Source organism: Somniosus microcephalus, chromosome 7 (genome assembly GCF_052327205.1).
Source record: "Somniosus microcephalus isolate GS21.2 chromosome 7, FLI_Smic_1.0, whole genome shotgun sequence".
Classification (NCBI taxonomy): domain Eukaryota; kingdom Metazoa; phylum Chordata; class Chondrichthyes; order Squaliformes; family Somniosidae; genus Somniosus; species Somniosus microcephalus.
The window spans coordinates 96,557,638-96,571,461 of record NC_140993.1 but is presented as its reverse complement, the minus strand read 5'-3'; the positions used below and the strand labels follow the sequence as shown (position 1 = coordinate 96,571,461).

Here is a 13,824-nt window from a genome sequence, read left to right as displayed (position 1 = left end):
GACCTCAAAGGTTGTAATCTCTGGATTACTCCCAGTGCCATGTGCTAGTGAGTATAGGAATAGGAGGATAGAACAGATGAATACGTGGCTGAAGAGTTGGTGCAGGAGGGAGGGTTTTAGTTTCCTGGATCACTGGGCCTGCTTCTGGGAAAGGTGGGACTTGTACAAGTCGGACGGGTTGCACCTGAACCAGAGCGGGACAAATATCCTTGCGGGGAGGTTTGCTAGCACTGTTGGGGGGGGGGGGGGGGGGGGCGCGGGGTTTAAACTAACTTGGCAGGGGGATGGGATACAGAGGGGAGCTGAAATAGGGGGTGATGTGCTGCCAATTATAGAGAAAAAAACAAGTCAGCTTGGTAGACAGGGCAAATATACAAGGGCAAGGCTGGGTGGCATCTATTTTAATGCAAGGAGTCTTGCAAATAAGGTGGATGAACTGAAGGTGTTGATAAACACATGGGAGTATGATATTGTTGCTATCGCGGAGACATGGTTGAGGGAGGGGCAAGACTGGCAGCTCAATATTCCAGGGTACAGAATCTTCAGGCGAGACAGAGGGGGGGGGGTAATAAGAGGAGCGGGTGTCGCAATATTAATTAAGGAGTCAATTACTGCAGTAAGGAGGGATGACATATTAGCAGGTTCCTCTAATGAGGCCATATGGGTGGAGCTTAAAAACAAGGGGGCAAGCACTTTGCTGGGAGTGTACTATAGGCCTCCAAACAGTCAGGGGGAGATAGAGGAACAGATATGTAGGCAAATCTCAGAGAAATGTGCAAATAATAGGGTAATAGTAATGGGGGATTTCAACTTCCCCAATATTAACTGGGATAGTCAGAGTGTGAAAGGCACAGAGGGTGTAGAATTCTTAAAGTGCATCCAGGAGAGCTTTTTGAGCCAGCATGTAGAAGGTCCTACAAGAGAGGGGGCGGTACTGGGCCTAATTCTAGGGAATGTGGCCGGCCAAGTGGAAGAAGTGCTAGTAGGTGAGCACTTTGGTGACAGTGACCATAATATGGTGAGATTTAAGGTGGTCATGGAAAAGGACAGGGATGGGCTGGAAATAAAGGTTCTAAATTGGGGGAAGGCCGATTTTAATAGGATAAGGCAGGATCTGGCCAAAATGGACTGGGATCAGCTACTTGTAGGAAAATCCGCATCGGAGCAATGGGAGGCTTTCAGAAGGGAGATTGAGATCATACAATGGCAACATGTTCCCATAAAGGTCAAGGGTGGTTCCAAAAACCACAGGGAACCTTGGATGTCAGGGGATATACGAGAATGGATTAAAAAAAAGTGGGCTTTTGGCAGATACAAAAGGCTAAAGACGGAGGAAGCCCGAGAGGAGTACAAAAAGTGCAGGGGGATACTTAAAAAAGAAATTAGGAGATCAAGGAGGGGCCATGAAATAACACTGGCGAGCAAAATAAAGGAAAATCCTAAGATGTTTTATAAGTATACTAAGGGTAAGAGGATAACTAGGGAAAAAATAGGGCCCATTAGGGACAAAAGTGGAAATCTGTGTGTGGAGCCGAAGATGTAGGAGGGGTTCTAAATGAATTTTTTGCATCTGTTTTGACTATGGAGAGGGACGATGTAGACATAGAAATAGGGCGGGGGGACTGTGATATGCTCGAACATATTAACATCGAGAGGGAGGAGGTATTGGCGGTTTTAGCAGGCCTAAAAATGGATAAATCCCCAGGCCCGGACGAAATGTATCCCAGGCTGCTGTGTGAGGCAAAGGAAGAGATTGCAGGGGCTCTAACACACATATTCAGAACCTCTCTGGCCACAGGGGATGTGCCAGAGGACTGGAGAACCGCTAATGTAGTTCCATTATTCAAGAAGGGGAGTAGGGAAAAACCGGGGAACTACGGGCCAGTGAGCCTAACATCAGTGGTGGGAAAATTATTGGAAAAAATTCTGAGGGACAAAATTAGTCTCCACTTGGAGAGGCAAGGATTAATCAGGGATAGTCAACATGGCTTTGTCAAGGGAAGATCATGTCTGACTAATTTGATTGAATTTTTTGAGGGGGTGACTAGGTGTGTGGATGAGGGTAACGCAGTGGATGTGGTATACATGGATTTCAGTAAGGCCTTCGATAAAGTCCCGCACAGGAGACTGGTCAAGAAGGTAAGAGCCCATGGAATCCAGGGTGCCTTGGCACGTTGGATACAAAACTGGCTTAGTGGCAGAAGGCAGAGGGTGATGGTCGAAGGTTGTTTTTGTGACTGGAAGCCTGTGGCCAGTGGGGTACCACAGGGATCGGTGCTGGGTCCCTTGCTGTTTGTGGTCTACATTAATGACTTGGATATGAATGTAAAAGGTATGATCAGTAAGTTCGCGGATGATACAAAAATTGGTAGGGTGGTAAATAGCGAGGAGGGTAGTCTCAGTCTGCAGGACGATATAGATGGGTTGGTCAGATGGGCGGAACAGTGGCAAATGGAATTTAACCCGGAAAAGTGCGAGGTGATGTACTTTGGGGGGACTAACAAGGCAAGGGAATACACAATGAATGGTAAGACCCTAGGCAAGACGGAGGGTCAGAGGGATCTGGGTGTGCAAGTACACAGATCCCTGAAGGCGGCGGAACAGGTGGATAAGGTGGTAAAAAAGGCATATGGGATACTTGCCTTCATTAGCCGAGGCATAGAATATAAGAGCAAGGAGGTTATGATGGAGCTGTATAAAACACTGGTTAGGCCACAGCTGGAATACTGTGTGCAGTTCTGGTCGCCACACTACAGGAAGGATGTGATAGCTTTGGAGGGGGTGCAGAGGAGATTCACCAGGATGCTACCAGGGCTGGAGAGCTTCAGCTATGAAGAGAGACTGGGCAGATTGGGTTTGTTTTCCTTGGAGCAGAGGAGGCTGAGGGGGGACATGATTGAGGTGTACAAAATTATGAGGGGCATAGATAGGATGGATACTAAGGAGCTTTTTCCCTTAGTAGAAGGGTCAATAACTAGGGGGCATAGATTCAAGGTAAAGGGCGGGAGGTTTAGAGGGGATTTGAGAAAGAACTTTTTCACCCAGAGGGTGGTTGGAGTCTGGAACTCACTGCCTGAAAGGGTTGTGGAGGCTGGAACCCTCACAACATTCAAGAAGCATTTGGATGAGCACTTGAAATGCCATAGCATACAAGGCTACGGACCAAATGCTGGAATATGGGATTAGATTAGACAGGGTGTGATGGCCGGCGCGGACATGATGGGCCGAAGGGCCTCTATCCGTGCTGTATAACTCTATGACTCTATGACTAAAATAGAAACTTTATAGATCTACTTAAAAAAATTAGTAACTTAGTGCAAGTTAATTTACTGCTAAGCATCTTGATTTCCACTTCCACTCAACCTTTCTTTGGCAAGTACACAATGCGAAAGACATTCATACAGCATCTGAAATATTCCCAGGACTGAAAGAAAACTGTACAGTAGTCTCAATTTTGTCACAATAGTTAAAAACACTATATAGGTGAAACAAAAAGTGGCCAAACTCAATTTAAAATATTAACTGCTGTTAGAATTTGAATCAAATACTATGGTGATACAAGCAGCACTGGGTTTATATAACAGGCATTTGAGATTTTCTATCAGTTTATTATTCCAGGGTCTAACGCGAGAAGTAGAACTAACTTTTTTAGCCACTGCTGCCTTCATGGGGCTAAATATTCATATTAGTATCCTGATATTTAAGGGGAATGATTTTTCCTTCAAAAAACTGATAGGAGTCTGTACAACATTCTTGGAAGACACTTTTAAAAGAATGGCTCTACAGGAAGACACCTTCGGTTCATTAATTGAAATGCGGCCTCTAGACTAAAGTATTTTTTTGGAGGCAGAAAGGAAGAAATTAATCCTTAGATTACTCAGTAAATACCTGTTTTTCCTGGAACAGTTTAATCAACAATGAATAAAAAAAAGTGGTGTCAGACTGCTGGTAGCAATAAACTCAGCAACAAAGCAGCATTACACACGTGGGCTTGGATACACATGCAGAGCTCCACTGCCCAAGCAGCTCATTTAGGAATATTAGGAATGTGAGGTAGGAATGGAAGATTCCTCACATTAAAATCAAAAGCTTATAACATTTGATTATTCCACTTTAACAGATTGGGAAGGACCAGGCAACACGAGTTTCAACTATGTAAGAATAGAAACAGACTGGGTATTCGGCGGTTCTTTTCAGAGAGAATTGAGAGCCTCTGGAATACATTGCTGCCTCGTATGGTGGATGCTGACTCACTGCATGCCTTCAAGACGGAGCTAGAGCTGTTCCTGACTGGGGCAGAGATTGCATTATATAGAAGACAAGTGTATTTATAGGTAATACTTGGTCCATGTGATCTCCTGGACTGGTTTCGATCGCCTGAGGGGGTCAGAGCGGAATTTTAGAGTATTTTTTCCTGTATTTCCTAGGGTTTTTTTTTTGCCTCTTCCAGGAGATTACATGGCTGTAGGGGTGGGAAGAGGAGTTTAGACATGATGGTCCAGCCATCCTGGCGTGGGGCAGGCTTGATGGACCAACTGATCTTTTCCTGCCTGTCATTTTCTATGTTGGTATGTTCGTATTTCCAAGTGGCCCTAGGCATATTAAAATATAGCTTTGCAAGACTGGTGTTATAGAATCATAGAATGGTTACAACACGGAAGGCGGCCATTCGTCCCATTGAGCCCGTGCCGGCTCTCTGCAAGAGCACTTCAGCTAGTCCCACTCCCCCGCCCTGTGCCCGTAGACCTGGAATTTTTTTTCCCTTCAGGTACTTATCCAATTCCCTTTTGAAAGCCGTGATCGAGTCTGCCTCCACTACCTTTTCAGGCAGTGCATTCCAGATCTTAACCACTCGCTGCGTAAAAAAGTTTTTTTCTTACGTCACCTTTGGTTCTTTTACCAATCACCTTAAATCTGTCTTCTGGTTCTTGACCCTTCTGCCAATGGGAACAGTTTCCGTCTATCTACTTTGTCCAGACCCCTCATGATTTTGAACACTATCAAATCTCCTCTTAATCTTCTCTGCTCCAAGGAGAACAACCTCAGCTTCTTGTACTATATCTGGTGGGACTACCTGTTAAACCTGGTCTCTCAGCAGTCAGATTATTCCTGCTGCTGATCCTTTGAAACCATTTAATATTAATGCAAAAATGGCAGTATAGCAGATTTGTTTTTAGAAAGAATATAAAGTTGAATCACTAGAGTCAAGAGATTAATTTTCTCCAATCACTGTTATACGAATGGAAAGTTTGTGCGAACAAGTGACCCTGTTAAAGTACTGGTCCAATTAACTGCTATATACATTAGGCATGGTCATATGGAAAGCTTACATACCTGTTAGCAATATCTTTGTGCGCTACTAGATTTTGGAGAAATGCCTGCAGTCCTAGTTGTCGGTCTTCCAGAAAGTTAGGGTCATAATTATCCTTGAACCAACGTTTGGGAGGAAGTGCAAGACGAAAACCAGGAAACATCTCCTTCAGCTGGAAGAAATTTGAAGAATTCCACAGTTAAATGGAATTTCTTGGTAGTAACATACCCATGTTAGTAAAACAGCCTTCCCTTCTTAGAAAAGTCCTTGATTATATTAGATCTAGTGAGCCTAAAATTTGCATTCATCCATACATACAAAAATTTAATGTCCAAAATGTAACGACAGCCTGTGATTATAAATATTTTTGAACTGTAATTCAAGTTATGGATATGAACATAACTCAAATATTTATATCTAAGCACTTAATGCATTGTGCCTAAAATACTAAACATGTATTTTCTCTCTATACACGCTGACTATGTGTATTTCAGATTTCTAGCATTTACTATTTCTTTTTATAAACAGATATTCTATAAAGAGTTAATTTGTTTTGATGAGTGAAACTACTGCATAATACTTTCTACTATACAGTGAAATGGTCAAATTGACAATTTTAGCTTAAAATAATTTAATTTGGAATTAAACCAACTAAATATCACAAACTAGTACTACAGGAAACTTTTTTTTATCCGGCACCGACGTGGTGCCGGTTCATCAAAAATTCCGGATAACCGAAAGCTATAGTAAAAGATACGGAGAGCTGAGAGCTCCGTATGCTTAGCAACAGGTTCAGAACAATGGCCACAAGTTCCAAGCGTCTCTGTAGCTTAGCAACAGCTGCAGCCACACCCTTGCACAGCAACAGATCGAGGAAGGCAAGTACAATATGAAGTAAAACTTACCTGAACCTACTCCTGAATTTTGTCGGTTAACCGAGATTTCCGGTTATTTAGCTGCCGGTAAATCGAAAGTTTCCTGTAATACTTTAGTGCTTAGAATAACATGTCAATCTTTATTTGACTTACGATTTTGTTACAACTGCTAAAAACTGAAATTAACTGTCAAATTAAAGACTGATAAAGAGAAAGGACACATCACTTAAAACAAATTTTAAAAAATGAGCCAGCTTACTCACGTCAGAAAAGGAGCCGTTTGCAAGTAAACAATTTATTTCATTTAGTCTACAGACTCATCATTTAAAAAAAAAACACCAGGGCCCAAAAAATAACCATTAACGAGATCATCTGATTTATATTTGATCCCAGGAGGTGGGCAATGCTGGCATGGCCGCATTTATTACCTATCCCCATTTATTCTAGCTCAGTGGGTAAATATACAACCTAGTTTAATTATTAGTTTTGCCAACTTTCTGGTTCAGCCACACACGTTAAACTTTCCTTGCACCGTTTCGGTGTGTCTGGAACTTGTAAAATATGTTAATATATCTAATGGCACATTAAACCTCTGAAGACTTATGTCCAGTTATGCTAATTGGAAAATATACCTATTAAAATAATTTACGTGGAGCTATCTGACAGCTCTATCACTAGCAATTCCATATTTCAAGAGGCAACCAGTATTCATTATTTATTTTCCCCCTATCATTTGTAAACAGCTGTGTAAAACGACTTTTCTCTTTTAAAAACAATTTTCTAAAAGCAATGGAACACTGTCTGGATCTCCTCGATAACTGGCCGGTGGGCAGTTGACCCACTTTAATTCTCTCATTTGGCAAGTAAAGCCAAAACCAAATTATGGTGTTTTTGTTAAATATATAAAATGTGATTTAAACAAGCTAAGGCAACCAATGTATATGGGATTATGCACCATAAAGAGTACAAACCTCATTCTACATAAAGAATGCCTGGCTGTATTTGTAGGTACAACCCATCTAGTCCAGTTGCAGGAATGAGGGGGGAGCCTATCTCCAGCATGATGTAGAGGAATTAGGTATATTAGCCTTTTTGCTGTCCCCACTTATTACTAAACTTGCAGAATGGGCATATAATTGGCAAATGAATTTCAACAGATAAATAGGGAGGTCCTTGGAAAATACAAATCTAAATGGGGTAGAAGAGCAGTAGGATCTTGGAGTACAAACACACAAATCACAAAGTAGCGACACATGTTAACAAGACCATAAAAAAGCAAACCCAGCATTAGTGTTTATTTCTAGAGGGATAGAATTGAAAAGTAGCAAAGTTATGCTAAACTTGTATCGAACCTTGGTTAGACCACACTTTTGAGTACTGCATACAATTCTGGTCGCCATATTATAAAAAGGATATAGAGGCACTGGAGAGGGTACAAAAAAGATTTACAAGGATGATACCAGAAATGCAGGGGTATACCTATCAGGAAAGGATGAACAGGCTGGGTTTCTGTTCTCTTGAAAAGAGAAGGTGGAGGAGTGACCCAATAGGTCTTTAAAATTATGAAAGGTTTTGATAGAGTAGATAGAGAGAGTGTTTACACTTGTGGGGAAGAGCAAAACTAGAGGCCATCAATATAAGATAGTCACCAAGAAATCTTCTTTACCAGAGTGGTGAGAATGTGGAACTCAAGGAGTAGTTGAAGCGAATAGTATAGATGCATTTAAGGGGAGACTAGATAAGCATATGAGGGAGAAGGGAAGAGAGAGTTATGCCGATAGGGTTAGAAGAAAGACGGCAGGAGGCTCAAGTGGAGCATAAACACCAGCATGGACTGGTTGGGCTGAATGGCCTGTTTCTGTGCTGTATATCCTATGTTATCCTATTTCTAGAAGCTAGTTTAAACTTTAATTTTCTCCACAGTTTCTAGGGTATAAAGTGCCTACTAATTTAGCCTCCTGTAAATTTGAATTTCGATAGCATGTAATGTTAATGTTAATGTCAAATTATAACAGTGCTTTGTCTCCATATAGCGTGCAGAATAAGCCCTAATCCTGGTCATACTTTATGAGAGCACTTAATGCAAACTTGCCAAAATCCATAGGAAAATTTTGAATGAGTTACTAAATTCACCAAGCAACATACAAAGAGACCCTGCTGCTGTGAAATTGGGGATCAATAATTTAACCAAAAATGTTCATGAATACAAGCAGGTAATCTCATTTTGCACTCAACAGTTTTTTTTTTTTAATTAAAATTATCAGCAGGGTTTTGCCCCCCATATTCTCACAAACAAAGTCCCGAAGAAACGAGACGAGACAATAGAAATATTTTAAAAACACATGTATAGAAGAGGGAAAATACGATCAGCCACTGTTTTGTTTCATTTGTATCATTTCAATGTTACCAATTGAAAAAGTGTAATTTAGAGAACGACTAATTAATGTAAAGAATGAAATTAACTGTTTGATGGCAGATACACCATAGGAACATTAAATTTAAAGCTTTGTATTTCCGTGCTTTGTTTCGAAATGTGAATGGCAAGTTTGCATTAAGTGCTCTCATAAAGCATGACAATATTTGAGCTATAAAATCTAGCTGGTTCCTTTCAAAGGATTAGGACTTATTCTAGCACGCCATGCATTCTGGGTAGAGACATCCACCATTAAACCCCAGAATCTCAGAACCGACTGTACCAAGACCGGGGCGAATTGCATTTGGAGCGGGGAATGTGTTGGCTGCAACACGATCCTGGATTGGATGGATGCTTCTGCGTTCATTACATTCCCTTGGGCTATCCGTTAATGCAGCAATATACATTCACAATTGTGAACTGTACACATGCAAAGTACTCATCTCCCAGGTTGTTAGTAGCAATGGGAGATCAATCCTCCACTCCAGAAGACTCCCGGGAGTCCTAGACAATCCGGGAGGACTGGCAACCCTATTTGATACTTAGCTATACAGACAAGGAAGATTTAATGTTCAATCCCTGGTACATGTTTTTAGCCAGGGCAGCAGTATGGGTCCTTCAATTGGACTTAACAATCTTACTCCTGATCATTATCCAGTGACCCCTGCAGGAAACTACAGGTGGATATTGAATTAAGACAGGATCTAATTTGTATGTCACCTCTTATTTTTCCCCCCTCCCTCCTCTTTCCCCCCCCACCTCCCAACCCCACCCCACCCAACACATGTCCTCTCTAAGCTCACAGCAAGAATTGAGTGAGGAACTGGAGGACAGTTCCACTGCTTCAGAAGAGGGGAGAAAGGAGGGGGGGGGGGGGGGGGGGGGGAGAAAAGAGAGAGAAAAAGGCCACACCATTTAAAGATAAAAATGTAACCAACTTGCATCAAAAGGGGAGCCATTTGCAATAAAAACAATTTATTTCATTTAGTCGTATAGGCTCATCATTAAAAAAAATCATGGGGCCCAAAAATAAATTTTAGATCATAATTTTTCAAAAAATTGTTTTCGGGATTTTGACAATGCTGGATTTATTGCCCTTCCCTAGTTGCCTTCTCCTTGAACTACTGCAGCCCTTGTGTGACGGAGCTCCCACAATGCTGTTGGTTTGAGAATTTCAAGATATTGAGCCATTAATGATGCAGAACAGTGATATATGTCCAAGTCAGAATGGTGTGCAACTTGGAGGTGATGGTAATCCCACTACATTGCTACTTTGTCCTTCTTGGTGATAGAGGTGAAGGTCAAGGGAAGATGGCTGGGCTTTTTCCTTGTTCGAGATGGTCAATATCTGGTATTTTTGAATGCTACCCGCCAGTCATTAGCCCGCGCCTGGTTGTTATCCAAGTCCTGCTGTAGGCTAGCCTAGGCCGTTTCATTATCAAAGGAGTTGTGAATGGAGATGAACATAGTAAAATCATTCAACGAACAGCTCCGCTCCTGATTTTTGGCAGAGGGAAGGTCATTGATGAAACAACTGAAGATTTTGTGCCATGGATGCTTTTTAAAAGAAATTCATTCCTGGGATGTGGGCATCGCTGGCAAGGCCAGCATTTATTGCCCATCCCTAATTGCCCTAGAGAAGGTAGTGGTGAGCCGCCTTCTTGAACAACTGCTGTCATGTGGTGAAGGTACTCCCAGTGCTGTTAGGGAGGAAGTTAAAGGATTTTTACCCAGCAACGATGAAGGAATGGTGATATATTTCCAAGTCAGGACAGTGTGTAACTTGGGAGGTGATGGTGTTCCTATGCACCTGCTGCCCTTGTCCTTCTAGGGGGTAGAGGTCATGGGTTTGGGAGGTGCTGTCAAAGAACTCTTGGCGAGTTGCTGCAGTGCATTTTGTAGATGGTATACACTGCAGCCACGGTATGCCGGTGGTGAAGGGAGTGAATGTTTAAGGTGGTGGATGGGGCACCAATCAAGTGGGCTGCTTTGTCCTGGATGGTGTCGAGCTTCTTGAGTGTTGTTGGAGCTGCACTCATCCAGACAAGTGGAGAGTATTCCATCACACTCCTGACTTGTGCCTTGTAGATGGTGGAAAGGCTTTGGGGAGTCAGGAGGTTAGACACTCGCTGCAGAATACCCAACCTCTGATCTGCTCTTGTTGCCACAGTATTTATGTGGCTGGTCCAGTTAAGTTTCTGGTCAATGGTGACCCCTAGGATGTTGATGGTGGGGGATTCAGCAATGGTAATGCCATTGAATGTCAAGGGGCGGTGGTTAGACTCTGTCTTGTTGGAGATAGTCATTGCCTGGCACCTGTGTGGCGCGAATGTTACTTGCCACTCATCAGCCCAAGCCTGAATGTCGTCCAGGTCTTGGTGCATGCAAGCATGGACTGCTTCAATATCTGAGGAGTTGCGAATGGAACTGCACAATCATCCCCACTTCTGACTGTAGATGAAGGAACGGTCATTATTGAAGCAGCTGAAGATGGTTGGGCCTAGGACGCTGCCCTGAGGAACTCCTGCAGCAATGTCCTGGGGCAGAGATGATTGACCTCCAACAACCACAACCATTTTCCTTTGTGCTAGGTATGACTCCAGCCAGTGGAGCGTTATTGTTGAGTGAGTGCCGCTTGATAGCACGGTCAATGACACCTTCCATCACTTTGCTGATGATTGAGAGTAGACTGATGGGCCGGTAATTGGCTGAATTGGATTTGTCCTGTTTTTTGTGGACAGGACATACCTGGATAAGTTTTCCACATTGTCGGGTAGATGCCAGTGTTGTAGCTGTACTGAACAGGTTGGCTAGAGGCGCGGCTAGTTCTGGAGCTCAAGTCTTCAGCACGAAATCCAGGATGTTGTCGGGGCCCATCGTCGTTTTTTCCTAAGGAACTTATGCAGTGATGTCCTGGGATGTCATAGTCTCCCATCTTCCTTTTTGTCAGGTATGACTCCGGCTAGTGGATTGTGTTTCATTTGATCCCCATTGACCTCAGTTTTTGCTAGGGATCCTAGGTGCTATATTCTGTTGAAAGGTGCCTTGAGGTCAAGGGCAGCTACTCTTGCTTCCCCTCTCCTCTGGTATTCAGCAATCCTTTCTGTTTGATCGCATGTAGAAGGACAATGTCACTGCATTACCCTTTAATTATACAAACATACACTAGAAACATATTTCTCTTTTTCCTTCCTGAAGGTGGTGTCTCATGCCAATGCAAATCATAATTCCCCCACTTCCCTAACTCAGCAGAGTAGGGATTAAATGTAGGTTTACCCTGGCTCAGTAGCATACAAGACAGTGCATTTACCAAATGAGCGATCAATATTAGAATCTTTAAAAAAAGAACCTCAGTAGCATATCTCCAAATTAAAGTTTCTATTTTGGGATTTTTCTTTGACATGTGCACTAGGGATCTCATATGCCATCAATTCAGTTAGGATGAAAAAAGTCATTTGAAGGTGAGAAATGTAAATTTGGGAGTGTGCACTTATGTAGTTATTTCCTCAGTTGAAGTATTTCCTCTCCATGTTTACATTAAATCTGAACTTGCAATATTATTAGTGTTACTTTAAAATAGTTTTTCCATTAGTTTATCTACTTAAAGAAAAATACATTTGTTACAAACCTTGTCATTCAGTCGTGAAAAATCTGTGTATCTCCTGAAAACCACCCAGTTCTCCTCCAGATGATTTTTCACAAGTATCTTGTAAACCTATGATTAACAAGATGACAGATAATAGTATGCATGCAAAAATGCAACAAAATTGTACATGCAAAATAGTGTTCAATAATTTAACTGTTAAATATTTAGATATTTGGTGAAAACATGTTGATTTTGTAGTTTCCAAATCATATAGCTGAAATAAAGATGGAAATAGAACTTCACCTTCACTGAAGAAAATGTTTTCAATTTCTTGTATGTGCTTTGTTAAATTGATCTAAACTGGAGAAACACAGCAGAAAAGGAATTGAACAACCAAGAGTTCCTGCTCATCTGGAGTTTGGGGGACATCTCCCCCTTCATCAAGTAGTTTGTTTACTCACTGCCTAAGGTGAAATTAGTCATTTGGGTGATATACTGGAAGATTATCACAAACTGTGGAGCCAAATCCCTGTACAAGTTGCAGCCTTTGAAGGGGCAGGGGAAAAAACTTGCACTGAAGAAAAAGCTCATCTCAAAATATATCTTCTATCTTCACTCATTTCAAATGCACATGTTGAAAATGGCCAAATCAACAAAACCTAGATTGTATTAAAGACCATCACAAATCTCTAAATTTCTGTGAATGCAAATGTAAACTGTGGGAACGCCTCGTCTTTAAAAAGGCGGTGCAGCACCTCTACCGCTGCCTTGACCGAGTTCAGCTAATCTGTGAAACTTCCTGGTCTGTATGCCTCACTGCTGCCTCAGCTAGCTGAACCTCAGACAACAGAAAGATCTTTTAACTTTTATTCTGAAAATGACAAATGTTTCTGCTGGTTCCAAAAGACCCCTCCTGTCCCGAAGATGAAAATTCTTGCTAGAGGCTGTCTGGTAACTCATCCAAGTAGCTATTCTACATGCGAGTCAAAGCCAGGAACAATGGAGAACTTTTTGATTATAAAGGGACTATTACAATCGAATGCAATCCCACCTGTACTTTCACCAAAAGCAGGAACCCTGGATGACTTCTCTCTTCATCTTAGACTGGAAGTCACGATTGTAAGATCCAGTTACCACAGCTTTTTTTAAATTCAATAATTCTACATTTAGAAATTCAGACAGAATGATTTTCCAAGATCATAGTCTAAACTTTTATATAAAAGTGACACTTTAATAGGTCACTGCTTGCACAGAAACATAGAATATACAGGTAGAATTACAGGACAGCTGTTAATAGAATACTGGACACATTCCTCACTGGAATATTTATCAGACCAACAGTTTCCATAGAAAGTGGCAGAGAAATCAACGGTTTAAATCAAACATGGCCACAGTAAATAATAATTCTAATAGGTCTAAGAACGTTAAAAAAACAAGCCTGAAGGCTTTGGCCTAGAAATTCAGTTGGGCGCGCCAGCCGTTAGCGCCTTAGGGGGAGTAGATCTCGAGCGCTAGGCGCTTATCGCCCGGGCGCAGCGCGATCTGCGCCTCTCCCCAACTTCAGGAGACATTTAGCGCCGGCGCAAAGTCTTAGCGCAGATCATGACGTCATTTAATAGTGCAACGCCCTTTGTGCGCC

At 42.0% G+C, this 13,824-nt stretch overlaps 1 protein-coding gene across 5 annotated transcripts in view; it reads right to left on the bottom strand.

Annotated features, from left to right (window-relative positions):
* Positions 1-13,824, bottom strand: part of LOC147114804 (sorting nexin-16-like) — a 67,499-nt gene that overhangs the window by 28,428 nt on the left and 25,247 nt on the right. For all 5 annotated transcript variants that reach the window (XR_015078995.1, XM_085992763.1, XM_085992760.1 and 2 more), the window contains exons 3-4: positions 12,228-12,314; positions 5,335-5,483 (exon numbers count right to left, since the gene is read on the bottom strand). Coding sequence is in view for 4 of the 5 variants with exons in the window: in XM_085992763.1 (XP_085848889.1) it covers positions 5,335-5,483; positions 12,228-12,314 (236 nt within the window). In the remaining variant the exon portion in view is untranslated. The remainder of the gene's footprint in view (positions 1-5,334; positions 5,484-12,227; positions 12,315-13,824) is intronic.